The sequence below is a fragment of the Tenrec ecaudatus genome, chromosome 1 (assembly GCF_050624435.1).
Source record: "Tenrec ecaudatus isolate mTenEca1 chromosome 1, mTenEca1.hap1, whole genome shotgun sequence".
Lineage (NCBI taxonomy): Eukaryota > Metazoa > Chordata > Mammalia > Afrosoricida > Tenrecidae > Tenrec > Tenrec ecaudatus.
Window position 1 is genome coordinate 89,180,754 of NC_134530.1, and position 18,837 is coordinate 89,199,590.

The window sequence follows — 18,837 nt, forward strand, 5'->3', positions numbered from 1 at the left end:
ATGTTTGCCTGAGAGCCCGAGTCCAGAAGGAATCTGCCATTGAGTCTGTGACACCACTAGATGCTGACTGACCTCTGCCCCGTCCTGTCTGGGTCTCAGTAACCTTTGAGGAAAACCAAAGTTCATGCTTCTGACAGATGCCATCTGGGGGCGTCCAGCCTTCTTGGGTTATAAACATCCGCATGGAATGCCTCACCTTAGTGGGACACTAAAGCAGGAAATGCCCCTGCATTTATTAAAGAGGAGACGGTGGTCACACCTCCTACCTGAGAAGCTTGGATGTTCACATTTCCTTCTCTTAAGAGCTTCCAGACAACAGCCATGTCTTCGCTGGTCTCCGCAGCAGCCAAGGGAGTGATCATCACGGCAGTATAGCCAGCCTGGTTCTGATGGTCCACATCGCAGAGGCCTGCAAGAGTAGCAGAGCACCATAGGAAGGGCGCCCGAGGCCAGAGGCCAGTTCAACAGGGCACTGTCTGCTGGTTTAAAGGCCACTCGCAAAGTAGAGGGACTCCTTCCCACAGGAGTGGCGTGAGTGTTTGATGATCCAGCTGCCCTTAAAAGCGGCTTTGGGACACCAGTGGTGACCAGAGCATTCATCACAAGAGGCAAAGGCTGGAAACAACCCGAGAGGGACAGCAGCGGATGCATAATAAAGTGCAGCGTATCCACCAACAGAATGTTATCCAGCCAAAAAGAGAAGGGAGGTCCCAGGACATGCCACCACATGGGGGCACCTCGAAGGCATGATGCTGAGTGAAATCCGTCAGCCACCAAAGGATGGCTACATGGTAGGTGGTCCCACTTACAGGAAATCCCTAGAGGAGGCAGATGCCTAGAGGTGAAAGTCGTTCCTAGCGGTTGGGAGATGGGGGTGGATGGGAATTATTGCTACACGGGTACTGCGTTTTTGTTTGAGGCAATGTAACGTTTTTGAAAACGTACAGAGGTGATGGTAGCGTGACATGGTAAATAAAATTCAGGCCCCGGATTATACACTTGAAATGACTATGATGGCAGACTTTCTGGAAAAAAGGAAAAAAGAAAAACCACTGGCTTCCTTTCTTTGCAATTTTTCTGAAAAAACAAAACAAAACAGAAAAGAAAGCCCACCGCCTGACCTGACCCACCACACCAAGGCAAAACCCTAAGGGTGTGCAACAGGACAGCGAGGAGAGCGGGGAGCGGAGCAAAGCAAGGAAGTCCAGAGGGAATGCCAAGAAATAGACTTTGGAGGGAGGGCGTGGCACCCCATCAGACTCCACTGGAAAACACCCTGAAAGGTCAACAAACACACTTTGAAGTATTTACAGACTTTTCTTTTTTTTGTCATTGGGTTTTTGTTGTTGTTTTGTTTTCTTTTGTTGCTTTGTTTTGCTCGTCTTGTTTTTGTGCATATTATTATCTCTGTAGGTCTATCTAGATAAGATAGGCTGGATAAACAATCTGGAGAAACAAGGAACCGAGGGTAGGGGGTGGTGGGGTGGGGACATGGGAGAGGGGTTGGTGGGGCAAAGGATATGGCGTTAGCAAACTCGGGGACAAGGAAACAGCAAGTGATTCAAAATCCATGACGAGGAGGGTGTAAGAGGCCTGGTAGGGCTTGATCAAGAGCAATGTAACAGAGAGGAATTACTGAAACCCAAATGAAGGCTGAGCATGATAGTGGGACAAGAGGAAAGTAAAAGGAAATAGAGAAAAGAACTAGGAGGCAAAGTACATTTATAGAGGTCTAACTACAGGCATGTACATATGTAAATATATTTATATATGATGGTGGGGAAATAGATCTATGTGCATATATGTATAGGTTTAGTATTAAGGCAGCAGATGGACATTGGACCTCCACTCAAGTACGCCCTCGATGCAAGGATAGTTGGTTCTATTAAACTGCCATTCCATGATGCTCACCTTCCAGATACAATTGCTGAAGAAGACAAAGAGGGTGCATAAGCCAATGTGGTGAAGAAAGCTGATGGTACCCAGCCATAAAAAGATATCGCTTCTGGGGTCTTAAAGGCTTAGTGATAAACAAGAGGCCATCCAGCTGAGAAGCAACGAAGCCCAGATGGAAGAAGCACACCAGCCTGTGTGATCACGGGTGTCAAAGGGGTCAAGTATCAGACATCAAAGAACAAAAAATCATATCATTATGAATGAGGGGGAGTGTGGAGTGGGGACCCAAAGCTCATCTGTAGGCAACTGGACATCCCCTTACATAAGGGTTGCAGGGAGGAGATGAGCCAGTCAGGGTGCAGTGCAGCAACGATGAAACATCTAACTTTCCTCTAGTTCTTTAATGCTTCCTCTGCCCTGCTCCCCATCATGATCCCAATTCTACCTTACAAATCCTGCTAGACCAGAGAATGTACACGGGTACAGATAGGAATTGGAAGCACAGGGAATCCAGGACAGATGATCCCTTCAGGACCAGTGGTGAGAGTGGCGATACCAGGAGGGTGGAGATACCAGGAGGATGGAGGAAAGGTGGGGTAGGAAGGTGAAACCGATTACAAGGATCTACTTATAACCCCCTACCTGGGGCATGGACAACAGAAAAGTGGGTGAAGGGAGATGTCGGACAGTGTAAGACATGACAAAATAATCATAATTTATAAATTATCAAGGATTCGTGGGGGAGGGGAAGTGGGAAGGGAAGGGGAAGTGGGAAGAGAGGGAGGGAGAAGAGGAGCTGATACTGAGGGCTCAAGCAGAAAGCAAATGTTTTGAGAATGATGAGGGCAACAAATGTACAAATGTGCTTGACACAATGGATGGATGTATGGATTGTGATAACTGTGTGTGAGCCCCCAATAAAATGATTAAAAAAGAAAGAAAACCCACATCAATTAGTGACAGCCACGAAGTTCAATGACTATGTGTCCTAAGCACATAAGGCATTACTCCCATGTTGCACCTGAGGGACCCGACACCCAGGGAAGTGACAAGAACTGCCTGGATGAAGGTGAGGTGTCAACTGGACCCACATCTGTCCGGTCCTAAAACACCATTACTTATCCTGCCATGCCCACAGCTGTGTGCTGTTGGGATACGCTCTAGCTGTCTAGAATTTCCAGGTGGCCCAATGTAGCTTGGCAGCTCGAGTCACCCAGAGGCATGTCAGAAGAAAGGCCTGGCAATCTACTTCGAGAAAAATGGTCATGGAACACCCTAATATTAATAACATTAATACCAATATTACCAGTATCACAAGAGTAAAGAATAAATGACGTAAGAAAGGCACAATGGTCTAGGCCAGTTCCTGGAACACATGAGAACTTCAGAACATGGAAGAACATCCTTGCTGGAAAAAGGTATAATACCACAATTGCCCTTCACGGAAGGGTGCCCTTCACGGAAGGCTGAGCAGATGGAACCATTCTGACCTGTGTCCAGCAGCAGCTTCACGATGGAGAAGTTGGAATGGGACACGCTGTAGTGAAGGGCCGTGTTCCCGTTGCCATCAGCCAAGTTGACCAGCAGCTTTAGGAAGTGGGGAGAGTGGGGCTGGACCCCGCGAAGGTAGGCGGCCACCATAGCAGGGCTAGATGACTTCCGGCTGGAGACGCGGAACCACTCTTGGCTGATGGTATTCAAGCTTTGCTTCTGAAATACGGGAAGGTTTTAATTTCAAGAGGTTACCTGCCTTGGCAGACCCTGGCGAGGGTGCTGGTTTCCATTCGGAAGAGTCACCGTGGGACGCACCTGTCTCTATTTCTTCGGCTCCCTCCAACTCCCCATGTGATGTGCTCCTGCCAAGTTCCGAGCCGAGGGGACTGAATATGGAACAGCTTACTTCATAGCTATGTGATCAACCCCGCCCCCAGGTAAAGTAGAAAGAGACGGAGGAGGACTAAGGGGACAACATGAGTATTAAGAACTCCACTAACTGTCAGTGTGAGACGACCACAGGTTCAGGGGGCATCCCTGTGTGCACAGGATGGCCCCTGTGCAGAAGACCCCCTCTTTCATGCTCATATTTATCTTACCCCAGACTCGTGTATTTTTGAGACATAGCTGGAAAGTCACAGCATTTAACCAATGGAGAAAATGCAAGCTCAGAGCTAAGACAAGCACTATATACCCAATGAATATTTCAATTATTTTCCACTTTTATGGTTTGCTAGGACCATCAGAGTAAATGGTTTAACAGACTGGAATAGGACACCCCCATCCGTGCTCTCACCGCCCCTCCCGCTGCCATTCATTTCCTACGGGAACCATGAACTAGGATCATACCAGAGCCAATGACATCATCTTGTGGGTCATATGACCTAAGTGCTTAAAAGGGCGCATGTTTGGATTAGAAGCAGCTGTGGGGTGTGCTCGGAAGAATGCCATGCTCATTTGGATGGAAGGAAACGTGTTTTTAGACGGGAGAGAGCACTGGATTTGGAGTCACAAAATCGACGGGACCAGGGTTGGAGTCTGGCTCTTCTGCGTGACCTTGGAAGTCGAGTCAGTTTTCTGCACCTTGCTGTGCCATCTGTTAGATGGGGCCAGAGACCATAACAGGCCTCCTTGCTCCTCTAACTCTGCAGAATAAGCTCCTTCTACAAAAACACTTTATCCCCGAGGGAAGTGCCCGGGATCCTGTGCTCTGGTCTTAACAAGGGCGTGACACAAGCCTTCTCCTACATGTAGTCTGACTATTTCTCCGAGGGCGGGAAGTGACCTTTTGTGGCTGAAACACTTTTACCATGAACATTTCAAAAATTCAGTAGATTCCGGAAAGAAGATGCTAATATGAGGGAACATATTGGTGGATTTTAGATGACGAGCTGAGAACTAGGTTAGTTCTGTAATTCGTTTCAGAACCAGTAACGGGAGTTTCAGTCACATCTATGTTGCATAATGTTTCTTTGACAATCTGGGATCGAATTATTTTCCAACTCAGCCAGGATGTTGATAAAGTAGAGAAAATGGGTTGGGCACACGATAAACCCTAATAAAATGACTCGGGGGCCGGGGGTAGCGTCTGGGTTTCTCCTGTAAGCCGAGAAAATGGGTTTTGAGAACAAAGGCTGTTAGCCATGGAGCCGCACCAGCCAGTCTCAACTTGGGAACCTGTGTTGGAGCCACTATTTCTTGGTTAAAAGTCCAGCCCGATGGTATGATGGACAATTCCCTCTGAGCATGGAGGTGCTAAGGAGCCAACCATTGGATTTCCTTGTTCCTAGCCCCTTGGCCCCGAGGCACACCACAAGACCACCAGTGAGGAGCACCGAATGGGACAGGTGGGGGAGGCAGCCTGCCCGCCCCTTCCTGTGCTCTGGAGGGGAAACGGATGTCCACACAGGTGAACCAGCTTGCCCACTGCCTCCCAGACGCTGGAGTGAGACTGGAAGCCACATCTCCTTTGCTGCCTGCGCTTTCCACTCGACCCGGAGTTGTCTTGAGGCATGAGGCCATTGAGCTTCAGCCACAAACAGCCTTTTATGACAGGACCGTCAGGGGTGCGAGGCCTAGGAATGCTCAGAAAGTGTCTCTCTGCACCTGGTCTGGTTCAGGAGAATCAATCACCTCAGGCAGCAGCTTGTAAGGCATACACGCGCGCGTGCACACACACACACACACACACACACACACATCCCAGAGGAGGGCTCCTGCCCACACCCTCGTCCTGCCTGCCTCCAGCAATGACCTGGCACCACCCAGCTGGAGCGAACTGTTTAAACACGACAGAGGTCTCACATGACAGGGAAAACGCAGAATACCAAGAGTCTGTCGGTGGTGGTCCCAATTTCTGGCAAATGTTGGCTCAATGCCTGGCAGGCCTTAAGGAATTCTTCAGAGGGTTTATATCTAAAGAAAAACAAAAAGCGTATGTATGTAAACACGCGCCAGTCTCCCTGTTGAGGAGAAGATTTTTTTTCTTTTCTCCCCCTCTCCCTATGCTGCGTTTCACTGGTCTCTTTCAGGACTCAAACTGGGCATCTGTCCAAGAGCAGGGCCCTTCCTTGGGCCTCCTGGGTGGACACAGTAACGTGACAAGACATGGCCCCTGAACTACACTGGAGCATGAGTCAAATGCCTTGTTCTCCCACCTGCTGTTTCCTGAGGGTGGGGGCAGATCACTAAACCAGGCTGGGGGACACTGGCCTAAGCTGCAATTCAGGACACGCTGGGAGAGGGGACTTTTCATAATGACTTTGGATTAGAAAGCGTTCTGCATGGGTGACTTGAAAAATCCGAAGAAGCCAGTGCACACTAGGAAATTCATTCAGGTTATTCTCCCATGAAGGGCGCTCACTGTACGTGCTAATAGAATCAATAAAATGAGAATCGACTGAGCTGGTGCTCACCATGAGACACTCCTTCTGTGCCCGTGTAAGGGCAGAAGTCTCAACACCAGAGAGAGGCCAGAACTGGGACGTCATGGGCCCCGATCCACACTCCACACGTCCTTAAGATGTCCCTCCATGTGGAAGCAGCCCTGCACATCTGCCTGACAATTAGTAAATCAGTGTGCTGTGCCTGGCATGTCATGGAGACTCGTGTGAAGGATAAATGAGTGGACAGGTGGAGAAATGAGTGACTGAGAGGGTGAATGAAAGTCCTTGTCCTTTCTCAGAGGAACGTGTGCTCCACCTGCACCCAGCTGACTCACCTCTCTGCCTTGGGATGGGGGGTGTCTTCCCCAGGCCGACAGTCCTGGTCTGCACTGCAGGTGTGCTCGGGCACGTCCTGCCTGGCCTGGCACCTGGGCTGGGTGTCTTTGCCCCGCCTGTGCTCAGGGCCGTTGCATTTCTTTTCAGCTTCGCTGTCCGACAGGTCTTCAGGGGAGCTGTCCTCACCGCTGGTCTCCTCACTTGACGTGGTCTCATAGCTGGGGGAGGAGACAACGGTCACTCACTGTGACCATCAGGCCCAAGGCCTGTGTCAACCCTCACGAGAGCAAGGTGACCACAGAGAACACTCCCTTGTCTGCCAATCACATCCCCCATTCTCCACATCTGCAGGCTGGGGAGAGGGATCCCCCGGAACCTCAGTGTCAAGGAAGCTTGAAGTAAAGGGCGCTGATGCTGGAGGTTATTTAGAGAGAAAAGACCGTGAAATAAACTTTCTAGGGAGCACACAAAAACCAGTCCCTAAGTGGTCGGACAACCCAAGGTTCTCAAGGAAGCATTTGCTTCTGGGGTCCTAATGCTTGGCTCAAGCAGCTCGCCACAGGTAAGTGGGCACACCCTTTGGCTTCTGCGCAGCTCTCTGAACTGCCTGACGTTAGGTGACTGGAAAGACTGCCTGCAGCCCCTGCCGGAGCCCAGCTTTCAGCTGACCAGGGAGGAATCCATCTGCCTCTCCTCCTCGCAGCAGGGATTCCATTTCACACAGTGAGTGGTGGAGAGAGCTGAGCACCAGCCTCTGCCTTTATCATTTGGAATAAAACAAGAGCATGGATCAAATTGTGGGTCCCCATTCCCTCCACTGTTCCACAAATTCAATTATAAGTGACTACTGGGGTGATAAATCAGAAGTCACCAAGAAAATCCTGAATGACGAATCGATCTCTGTTGATGGCGAGCGGACGCCTGCAAACGGGTGAGGGGTGGTGGTGCATGTGCTAAGATGAGTATTTCAGTTCTGCGACTGCCAACCACAAGGTTGGCAGTTCGAAACAACCATGGGTTCCATGAGAAAGCTGAGGCTTTCTACTTCCATAAAGTTATAGTCTTGGAAACCCACTAGGGCAGTTCTACCCTGTCCTCTGGGGTCACTTTGAGTCAGCATCAACTAGAAAGCAGTGAGTCTGATGTGGAGTTTGGAGGGCCACTGAACACAGCCATGGGCGCCAATGACCACGGCCTCCCCGGAGCCTCCAACGGGATTTTCTCTGAATGGTGCCCACTGTAAGGCCTTATGCCCACTGGGTTTGCAAACCCGTCTCTCCCTTGCATGTACGGTCTTGTATCATCTTGCTTAAGTCCCAGATATGCCTTCTGCTAGTGTTTGTGGACACCCTGTGCTTTTATGAGTAAGCGCAAGGTGGAGGGCCCATTATAATTAGCAAGTAGTGTTTCTCTTAGAAGTGGGTCAAATACAACTGCACCCGGAAGTTCATTCATTCACAGAAATTGACATAGCACATGCTCTATACCAGCACTATTCTCAGTGCTATGCAGGAGGCCCTGCTGCTGTCGGGGCTAGGAGTCAGTGTTTGACGCACAGTCGCCCCACGTGACAGAACGCATCCCCCCCCCCCCCCGGGCCTTAGTCTCTAGGGAGATCTGTGGGTCTCTTTCCCACCGAGGGGTTCAAACCTCCAACCTTTTGGTTAGCAGTCATCTGAGCACCTACCCATGGTGCCCCAGGGGCTCTTACCCATGCCCTAATAGAATGTATTTTCTAGCAAGGGAAGGTAGAAAAGAAATACGTAAACAAATTATGGTACATATGACAGCGACAGGAACAGAGACAAGAGAGTCATAGGGACAGTGAACGAGACGAGATGGGCAGTGGGATCGTGGGGGAGGAAAGGCTGCCTTAACGAGAGCAGACGTTCTCAACCTGAGCTGCACCTTAGCCTCACGTGGGGGTGCTTAAAACCCCGGTACGTGGACCACATGACAGACTAACTAGCTCCGAAACTCGGGATGGAGCCCCAACATTAGCATTTTCCAAAGCTCTTCAGGTGTCCCCAGTGTGCAGCTAAGGATGAGAACAATGCGCTAGAGAGACGAATGCGGAGGAATGCCAAGAACCCACAAATCCAAATGCAGAGGCCCCGAAGGCAGGCAGGCAGGAGCCAGATGGAGATGAGGCTGGCAAGAACCCCGATCTGGGCCTTTCAAGTTTGGGGACCCAGTGAGAGGTTTAAGCAGAGGATATGTTGGTGTGAGGTGTTGAGATTGGGCAGATTCTCCCTGGGGGGTGTAAGCAGTATATACTAGACTACTAACTGAAAGCTTGTTGGTTCAAAGCTGCCCAATGGCATCAATGAAGAGACTCCCAGGGATCTGCTTGTGTACGTATTAGACAACCAAGAACATGGTGGATCACAGCTCTCCTCTGTAAGCCATGGGCTCACCAGCAGTTGATGGCAACCCGTTGGAGCTCACGTTTGGTAGTGGTGGTAGTGTTTGGTGTGTAAGGTGGTGCAAGGGCAAAGGGAAATGGCTTCTCTCTGGGCCAGCACTGGGGAAAGCAACTCTTCTGTGACTTGTCACCATTGCTCATGGCGTTCTCTTCACAGACTGCACGAGAGTGACGTCACGACTTGTCTGTGTCCAGTGTCTTCCCAAATGAGGAGGGGCACCAACCTCCCCCTGTCCAGGCGAGGCGCCCCTCCTTGGGGCTCCAGACAGAATTTATCTCGGGGTATTCGCATTCCATCTTCACTTCTCAGCTATCTCTGCCTGTGCTCAGATGGTGAGCTAGAGACAGAGACACCATCATTTATTTGATTTTTAAAGTTATTTTTTAAAGCCTCACCATGCCAGCACATTGCCAACATTTAATAAATGTTTGTTGAATGAATGACTTATACAAACATCCTGAATCCCAATGCTCACTTATCTGGAATATATAGAAGGCTTGCTCTTCTTCCCAAACACTTTGGTGTTTTGCAGTTAGTTAGAGAAAAGAGAGACATTGAGAGGATAATTTTAAAAATTCAACAAATGAAGAGTTCATATTAGTTCCAACATCGGGGTTCAGGTTAAATCCCTTCCTGAAAGGGCATGTGGGTCCCACAAACTCCCTGAAGTCACCTGGAATCCGGGACCCTGGAAGTATGATGGGGGGTGGGGGTGGGGGGACACACCAAAGCCCAAACACAGGAAAAGCATAGGTTCCAATAGACCCCTAGAACTGGCCGGGAGCCAAACACATGCAAACCCAAGACGGAGCTTTATGAGGCCAGTGAGGTTAACTTCCTTGAGGAGAAATGAAAGCCAGATGCATCCCCTAGGAAAGGGGCAAAGGACAACAGGGGAGAGGGAGCAAGGAAGGCAGTCTGAGCGTCACGAGCGATGCTTACCCACCGTTAACCCCAACAAATTGAAGGTTCTTTTTGGTCCCATTACCTCCTGCACGGAAGCCATAGTCTTTCTTTTTCATTATGGATTTAAGGCTGGTCGACGGGGAGATCTCTAGGCAGACACAATACGACAGGTTAGAAGGGCCCTGGCGGGGGCCCAGAATACGCAGCACGACCCTGACATCTTGCTTGGAAAGGGTACAGGTTGGAGGTGTGTGAGGAGGCAGAGAGGGGAAAGGAAGTCAGGTGGTGTACATCCACTGTGAGCTTGCTGGTTCAAACCCACCAACAATTCCAAGGGAGAAAGACGAGGCTCTCTACTCCCAATAAGCTTGACGAAGGCTCAGAGACTCCATATAGAGCCATTATGAGTTGGCATCAAATTGATGGCAGGCAGTGGGTTTGGTTTTGATTTCTGGTTTTAGAGGACCCTGCTTTGGGATCAGTGCGGGGCAAAACTGTCTATGAGTAATATTACTCTAATACTACGCTAGGTGAAGTCCCTGGCAAATGCAAATGATTCACACGTGCGGTCGCTAACTAAGGGGAGGTGGTGTTGGGTGCCACTGAGCTGGTTCGAGCCCCTGGTCACCACACTGCCAGGCCTGCCCCATCCTCACAACTGTTCCCGTGCTTGAACCCATTGCTGCAGCCCCTGAGTCAGTCCATCTCTTTGAGGCCCTTCCTCCTTTTCAGCGCCCCTCCACGTTACCAGACATGATGGCCTTCACCAGGGATGGACAGGCAGGAGGAGGCTAGAAGGACATGTAGATCCACTGTCTCCTCGTGTAAACCTTAGCAGCAGTTCTATTCGGACACAGAGGCTCGCCACGAGGCGGAGTTCATGGCATCGCCACTGGGGCTGGTGACGTGTGGCTGGCAGAGTGTACTCGCACAGACGCACTTGGTAGGGTAGGGACCACAGTTGCCCCCCCTCCCCCCGCTGTTATGTGCTCGAGGTCACATGTACAGAGCAGCAGGAGTAGAACGTAAGTCTCCTGATCCTAGCCCAGCACCTTGCTTTTACTGGAGGGTGCCCAAGGTCCCTCCCCACTCACATGCAAGCTGACATTGTGATGGGGGGAGGCACGGCAGACAAATGGGGTGGAGCACAGATCTCCTCCCACTGTGCTCTGAAGAGAGGGCAGGGAGCATTTCCCAATGGGCAAACCTAGAACTGGCACAGAAGAGTGAGGACTTGTGTGCGGAGGCGGGAAGCAGACTCACACCCTGCGTGATGAGCAAAGCGAAACAGGTTCCACCTTACATGTGAGTGGAGCGCGTCTGATCTTACAAGGGGAAGGATAATCACTCAAAGGCAGAGGGCTACATGTGGGATCCTTCACTTCCACGTGCGTGCACGCATGCACACACATGTATGCACACACATTCTCGGAGGGAAAATCCTCAGGTATTCCTTCTAAACCTGGCTGGGGAAAACCTGTGCGGTGTGAGCCCACAGCCTGCAGGGTCCCAGGACACAGTGAGAGGAAGCCAACGAAAGTGCACAGAGCCCAGGCCATGCTGGCGGGCAGACGCTGCCTGGCCCAATGCTGTGGGTGGGCGTGGCTCAGTGGCTGCGCTGTTTGGTCAGAGGCAGGTGGGCTGGGCTTTGGCGCCTAGGTGCCCTCCTCCCTGTCTAGTCTCCGTGTGCCCTGGGCTATCTCTAGGACTGTGTGTGCTGGCTCTCCTGGTTCGGTGCCAATCAGAGAGCAAAGCAAGGAAAGCGGGGTTGTGCCTCCCCTGTTGTCTTGATATATTTTAATTCCACGAGATTCCTGTAGGGGCCTGAATCTTTGTCAAAAATATACTCATACTTTGTAAAAAAAAAAATTTCCCCCCTCCTCTGACTTGGCCTAAGAAGGATGGAGCAATGGTTCCCTGTTTGGGGCACTAGTATTTACCCCTTGGTGGGGAAGCAGGGGAGGGGGCGTGCGCGGAGTAGGCCGACAGCAGCAGGTTGAGGGAGCTCAGCAGCTGGCTCTGGATGCTGCTCAGCTTGGAGGCAGGCTGCTTGATGGCGTTGGCCAGCTCCGGGTAGCCGTGCTCCAGGCAGCTCCACTGCTCTTGCAGGAGCTCCTGGATCTTCTTAACGTATTGCCCAATGGTGACATCGGTGGGTGAGCTGGGCGGCCTTTCCGGACACTCCTTTCCTGGGGGGCCTGCACTGGCCTCCTCCATCGCAGCTGGAGGAGCCTGTTTGCTGCTCCATGCACAGCCTTCTGCTTCACCCACCAGCCCCTGGGCTCCTCCTTGAGGGCCGCCCTCCTGCTCAGAATCTGCTTCTTCGATCCTGAGTTCAGTGGAGAGCCGGCTTTGTGAAGAGGCGGCGAAGACTACCTCGGGTCCCTGGGGCGGTGCCAGCTGGGGTCTTAGCACACATTCTGCTGGGCTCTCATCCCTCTGGTTGAGGCTGCCTTGCCTTAATAGACCATTTTCCCCTCCTCTGGCCTCCCAGCTTTCAGATTCTGTCAGGCCCAGAAGACTGACCCCAATGCTCTTGTCACATGACTCCCTAATCGAGAGTTCGTGGAGAGGGTCAGTGTTCACCATGGCGTCCATGTGACCCTGAGTGTCTCTGGCATCCTCTTGGTTCAGCTTTGCTTCTAGTTGGGTTATAGTGCACTCCAGCTCTTGAATCAGCTGCTCCCTGGCCTTGATGTCCTCTTTCTGCTGTTGGAGGGCAGCTCTGGCCTGGGCCAGCTCCTCACTCCTGCCAGACAGTTCACCCTCAAGGACTGTGACCTGCTGCTGTAGGCTGGAGATGGTACTGGGATCTGCCCTGGCAAGGCCCAGGCTTTCCTCCGTTACCCGGATGCCGATGCTTCTCACGTCAACCTCTACGGGTGGCGGGGGCGGGATCTCGCTGATGTTGAGCTCAATCTCTTCTAGGGGGAGCTCATGCTCAGGGATGGGGGATGGGAGAGGCGGGAGGCTTGGTGTTGGAGAGCCAGGAGTGACCACCACCTCCGCTTCTCTGGTTTCATGTTCGCCTTCTGCATCCTCTACAAGTACATTCTGGGATAAAGAAGGACCTTGGAAAGAGAGGTGATCTGCAGCCTCCTCCTTACCCTCCAGGGGTTTAGCACCCTCCCAGACCACCTCTGGAATCTGTGGCACCAAGTCTCCAACCTCTCTGACGTTGGCCTGGGCTGGTCCTTGAGGGCTGGAGCTATGGAGACCTGCAGATCCTTCTGCAGGGCCAAAGGCGCCCTCGCAGACACTGGCTTCACTGTGCAGCGGCGGGAGCGCAGGAGGGCGGGGCAGAGCTGAAGGGAGGCCACCCTCCTCACAGGCCTTGCTCTGCAGAAGCGTGGCTGGCATGCTGGATGCTCTCAAAAGCTGGGGCCGGCCACTTCCACAGAAGGGCTCGGCATCATCTGGGGGAGCAGCCTCTGATGGCCTGGCAGCCTCGGCCAACAGAATCTTCCTAGGGTAGCTCACCTCACTGCCACGGGCTGGGGCTGGGGACGAAGCGTTGGTGGGCAATGACTGGGTTTGTTCCTCCACCCCAAGGGACACCTTCCTCGGCACTGCCGCCGCCTGGGACCAGTTTGAATGGGGAAGAGCAGCATGGGGCCGAGCCCCGCTGTCGGGAAGGCTGAAGTTTCGAGGCAAAGTACTAAACTTGGCCTGCTTGGCCCTTCGGTGGATAGGAATCCTTTTAATGGTGTTTCCTTTCTCGATGTCATCCACGTACTTCAGGAAGTCCAGGTCCAGGTGAAAGCCATAAGGGGTCTCCACAGAGTAAGGGTGACTCCTGGGTGGGTCCTTCTCTTCGTCTGCCTGCGAGGGCTGGTCTTTCGCTGAGAGACAAGAGACACGTGAAAAAGCACAGAGTTAATAAGCACTAGAGCGCAGGGAAGCCGACCAACTCTGCTTTGGAATGATCTGTTATGTAAGCCTTCTCCTAAATGGTACAGCCTCTACATTCTGCTGAGAAGTGGCGCGCAGTCTTTTTGGCTGGGCTGAGAAATCACCATATCAGATCAACTGTCCTTAGCCAAGGTCTGCAGGGAAAGAGGGAGAGCAAACAGCTTCTAATCGACAGTAGCTCATCTCATTTACTGCTGTGGAATGCCCGCAGACCAGCAAAATAAAATAGATCTCAGGCCGTTTTCCTGGGTCTGAGTCATGTAATTGCTGAAGTGAAGTACCCAGGAATTTGCCAAATTAGGATACTAATTGCCAATTATGGAAATGGAAGGTTTCACAGGCTCGAGATACACAATTGTCTATGCATTAAGGAAAACCTTTGCATTATATCAATAGGCTCAGATAAATCTCTCTAAAGCGGTGCTATGAATGAGCGATGCCTTCTACATTATTTAAGTGAGCCTCCAGGTTCATGAATAGCCGAGAAAATTGGAACAAGGAATCATGCACAACCCATGGTCTTTTGCACCAAATCTTGCCAAGGGAGGAGAGAATCGTATTTCTCGAAGACTTGGTTTGATGTGAGAAGCATCGGCATCCAGGGAACGGAGGAAAGCCTGGGCCTTGCCAGGGCAGGTCTCAGTAGGATCTGCAACCCAAAGCAGCAGGTCACAGTCCTTGAGGGTGAACTGTCTGGCAGGAGTGAGGAGTTGGCCCAGGCCAGAGCTGCCCTCCAACAGCAGAAAGAGGACATCAAGGCCAGGGAGCAGCTGAGTCCAGAGCTGAAGTGCACTGTCCAAAAGATGGTGAGGGAAGCGGGCCAATCAATGTGGAGAGGGACAGGGGCATGTATCCTGCTGGAGATGGTGGGGTTCAGGACTTTTCCGGGGAGCCTGGACTATCTGGGGACATCTCCATGAGAAAGTCCACCACTGCACCCAGGCACCAACAATCTCCTTGCAGTCCCCATTTACTGATGCCGATAGGGGATCCTAAGACCCTGAGAATACATGAATCCACAGAGATTTGTCTCTGAGTAGCTTCTTCTTGGGGTTAAATAGTCTTCGCTCCTTCAATGTTCCTATGACAACCCTGATTACCACTGACATGCTGCAAAATAAGCTCTCAAAATGCCATGCGCAGGAGAGAACATTACTGGAGAGCAGAGGTTACAGATGTGGAGACTGGAATCTGGTTCTAGCTCTGCCACACACCAGCTTTGTGACCTTGGGGAAATTATTTAGCCTTGCCATTTCCCATCATCTGTAAAATGGGAATAATCACAGGAATCTACCATTTAAAATGTTAAGCACCTAGGACAATTCCGAGCACGAGAAGAGCGTTCAATGTGTGCTCCAAAGCCCAAAGGCACCCCCATCGAGCTGACTCCAACTCATATTGGCCCTGAAAGACGGCACAGAACGGCCCCTTTGGGTTCCCAAGATCTGGAACCTTTATGGGAGTTGTTGGGCGCCCTGGCATCAGTCCTGACTCATATCCACCCTATCTCCAAGAGAACAAAACATTGCGTGGTCCTGCACCAGCCTCCAAATTATTGTTAGGTTTGAGCCCATTTCTGCAGCCACAGCGTCCATCCATCGTATCGAAGGCCCTTGTCTTCTTCGCTGACCTTACCACGCAGGATATCCTAGTAGTCTCGCTGGAGAACATGTCCCAAATACCTTGAGACAAAGTTTCGTTATCTGTGCTTCTAAGGAACAGCCTGACTGTCACTTCTTCCAAGACACATTTTCTTCTGGCTTTCCATGGTACTTTCAATATTCTTCTCCAGCACCACACTTCAAATGTTTCGATTCTCTTCAGTATCCCTTATTCAATGACCAATGTTCACATGTTCAACTGAAAATACTATGGCTTGGGGCAGGCACACAGTCCTCAAAGCAACATCCTTGCTTGTCAACACTTTAAAGAGATCTTGTGCATCAGAATTACTCAATGCAATGTGTCATGTGATTTCTTGACTGTTGCTTCCATGAGCATTGGTTGTGGATCTAAGCGAGACAAAATCCTTGCCAACTTCAATCTTTTCTCTATTTAGCAAAATGTTACCAGTAGTGAGGATTTGGGGTTTCTTTACATTGAGTTGTAATCCGTATTGATGTCAGTGACCAAGATTGTGTCATCTGCACATCAAAAGTTGTTAATAAGCTTTCCTCCCATCATACCACATTTTTTTCATATAATCCATTTTCTCTGATGTTTGCTCAGCATACAGATTGAATAAGTATGGGGAAGGAATAAAACCCTGGCACATAACTTTCCTGATTGTAAATCAGGCAGTATTTCCTTATTTGCTTCACACAATTGCCTTTTGGTCCATTTAGAAATTCCACATAAGCATAATGAAGTATTCTGAAATGTCTCCGATTCTTCTCAAGTCTATCTGTAGTCTGTTATGATCCACACAATCAAATGCCTTGGCATAATCAATAAAACACAAATAAGCATTTTCCTGGTATTCTCTGCTTTCAGCCAAGATACACCTGACACTGGAAATGGTATCCCATGTTCCACATGCTCTTCTGAATCTGGCCTGAGGCTCTGGCAGTTCCCAGCCAATGTATTGCTAGAACTGCTGTTGGATAATGTCCAGCAAAATTTCACTTGCATGTACTATCCATGATACTGTTCTATAATGTGAGCATTCTGTAGGGTCACCTTTCTTAGGAGTGGGTACAAAGACGGATCTCTTCCAGTCAGTTGGCCAAGTAGCTGTCTTCCAAATGTCCTGGCAGACACGAGTGAGTGCTTCCAGTGCTTCATCTGCTTGCTGAAACATTTCAACTGGTGTTCCAGCAATTCCTAGCACCTCATTTTTAGCTAATGCCTTCAGTCCAGCTTGGGCTTTTTCCTTCAGCAGCAGTGATTCTTGCTAGGTAGTATAATTATTATTTTCTTGAGAGCTGGGCACATAGAGAACAAATGTTCCATGATGGAAACGGCCATCATGTGACTCAGTGCTGGTTCCACTGAAGGGCTCAATCAATAGGGACTGGCCGATGGCTTACAGAATCCTGGGAGCTAACACTACAAAAAGCACAGCAAAGCACTCATCTTACTCAACCACTATTTATTGATACTGCGTGTCAGTTGCTAAGCTAGATCCTAAGGGCACAGAGATACAGTGGGGGCATCCACTGTCCTCAGATCAGTTATGACCAAGCAGGAGAGATGCTAACAAAGAAAACGTTGTAGGATCAGATGGGAAACAAAAGTACAGTCTTCTTTCCTGTACTCCCCCCCCCCCCCAGTTTCTTTAGAATTCTTTTCTTAGATGGAGAGGTTACTTCTGCTTTGGTAAGAAGTGGAGGATGTCACATAAGTGACACAGGAGCTGGGCATTGGAAGAATAAATGGGCATTTGCCAGGGGAACAAGAGGGTGGAAGACATGGTGGCAATTTATCTCCATGAGGGCCACCATCAATTCCTCCACACTCTGCAATCAAGCTAAGCCCACATTGAGAGGTGGAGTCTGTATCCCCAGGCCTCTGAATCCTGGCTGGCTTGGGTCTGCGGTGAACAAAAGAACATGGCAGCAGGGATGCTGAGGATCTTCCAAGGTTAGGTCACAAGAAGCCAGGAAACTTTCACCTGGGTCTCCAGTCTCCATGTAAAACGTCCACTTCCCTCAAATTGCCATGGTATGAGGAAGCTCACGCCGGTCATGCTGAGTGGTCGTATGAACAGAGACCATTAATCAATCCCTCCCAATGGACCATCACAAGAATGGAGATAACACTGAAGTTCCCAAGGACATCATTTTACTTGAACCAACACTCATGGAAGTAGCAGCCAATAAATCAACCAGAAAAAAGAAATCAACCCAACGTATTGCATCGGGTAACTGTTGCGCAAGACCTCTTTCCAGTACTAGAGTAAAGATGTCGCTTCAGGACTCAGGTACATGTGCAATCCACGCCGCGATGTTTTCCATTGTTTCACACGCATGCGAAAACTGCATGATGAATGCATAAGACAGAAGATTTGCGCATCAGAATGAAGATGTCAGTGAAGAATATCGCAAGTCCCATGAACTGCAGGAGACCAAGCCAATCTGTCTTGGAAGAGGTACAGCAGAATGCTCCTTAGAAGCGAGGTTGGCAAGACTTTGCCTCATTTACTTGGGACATGTTATCGGGAGAGACCAGTCCCTTGGAAAGGCTATCACGTGTGGTAAAGAAAGCAGAGGGACATCGAAAAAGAGGCAGACAAATTGATACAAGACGCCTGGCTACAGCGGCTGCCTCCACGGGCTCAAACATCACAACTGCAAGGAAGGCGTGGATCTGGCTGCGTTTCCTCTTGTTGTACAAAGGGTTGCTATGAGTCGGATCTGACTTGATGGTACATAACAACAACAACAATTGTTGTGGAAAGCAGATCATCACACCTTTCTTCCGTGGAGCCACTGGTGGGTTGGCATCACTGATCTTTCGGTTTAAAGCTGAGCACGTCACCACTGGGCCACCAAGGCTCGTTGTTAACACCCAAAACTCCCTAGAAAGTGGTTGTTTTAGCTGTGAGATTTTGGGTTGGTTTAGAATGTAGCAATAAATCACTACAACAGGAATTTCTGACAGGTGTCAGAGAATGTGCAATGGCAAGGAAGTGTGAGACTGTATCATATTTCAGGGCTCTCCAAAGGTAACTGATAATGGCTGGAACTTAAGGGTGGTCGTATAGGGGGGTGGTAAGAAAAAGTAAACTTGGAAAGGCAATCAAGAGCTAGAGCAAGAAGTAACTTAACTAGTTTGTCGCGCTAACAAGCTTAGGTTTCACTTCTAGGCAACAGGAGTCTTGAAGAGTTTGAAGCAAGGCAGTGGCTTGGTCAAAGTATGATTTCAAAAACAGTAGAGGATCAGCGGAAGGACAAACGAGAGGCTCCAAGACTAGTTGGGAAACTGCTGTCCCGCTCAAGGTGAAGGACGCTGCAGGCAAGGGAAAGGGAAGGTACAAATGA

At 50.2% G+C, this 18,837-nt stretch overlaps 1 protein-coding gene across 1 annotated transcript in view; it reads right to left on the bottom strand.

Moving 5' to 3' along the window:
• The window catches only part of KANK4 (KN motif and ankyrin repeat domains 4), a 97,477-nt gene that overhangs the window by 13,077 nt on the left and 65,563 nt on the right, over window positions 1–18,837 (bottom strand). The window contains exons 3-8 of the mRNA XM_075539960.1: window positions 11,884–13,785; window positions 9,980–10,091; window positions 6,611–6,829; window positions 5,718–5,805; window positions 3,387–3,606; window positions 267–409 (exon numbers count right to left, since the gene is read on the bottom strand). Of these exons, the coding sequence (XP_075396075.1) occupies window positions 267–409; window positions 3,387–3,606; window positions 5,718–5,805; window positions 6,611–6,829; window positions 9,980–10,091; window positions 11,884–13,785 (2,684 nt within the window). The remainder of the gene's footprint in view (window positions 1–266; window positions 410–3,386; window positions 3,607–5,717; window positions 5,806–6,610; window positions 6,830–9,979; window positions 10,092–11,883; window positions 13,786–18,837) is intronic.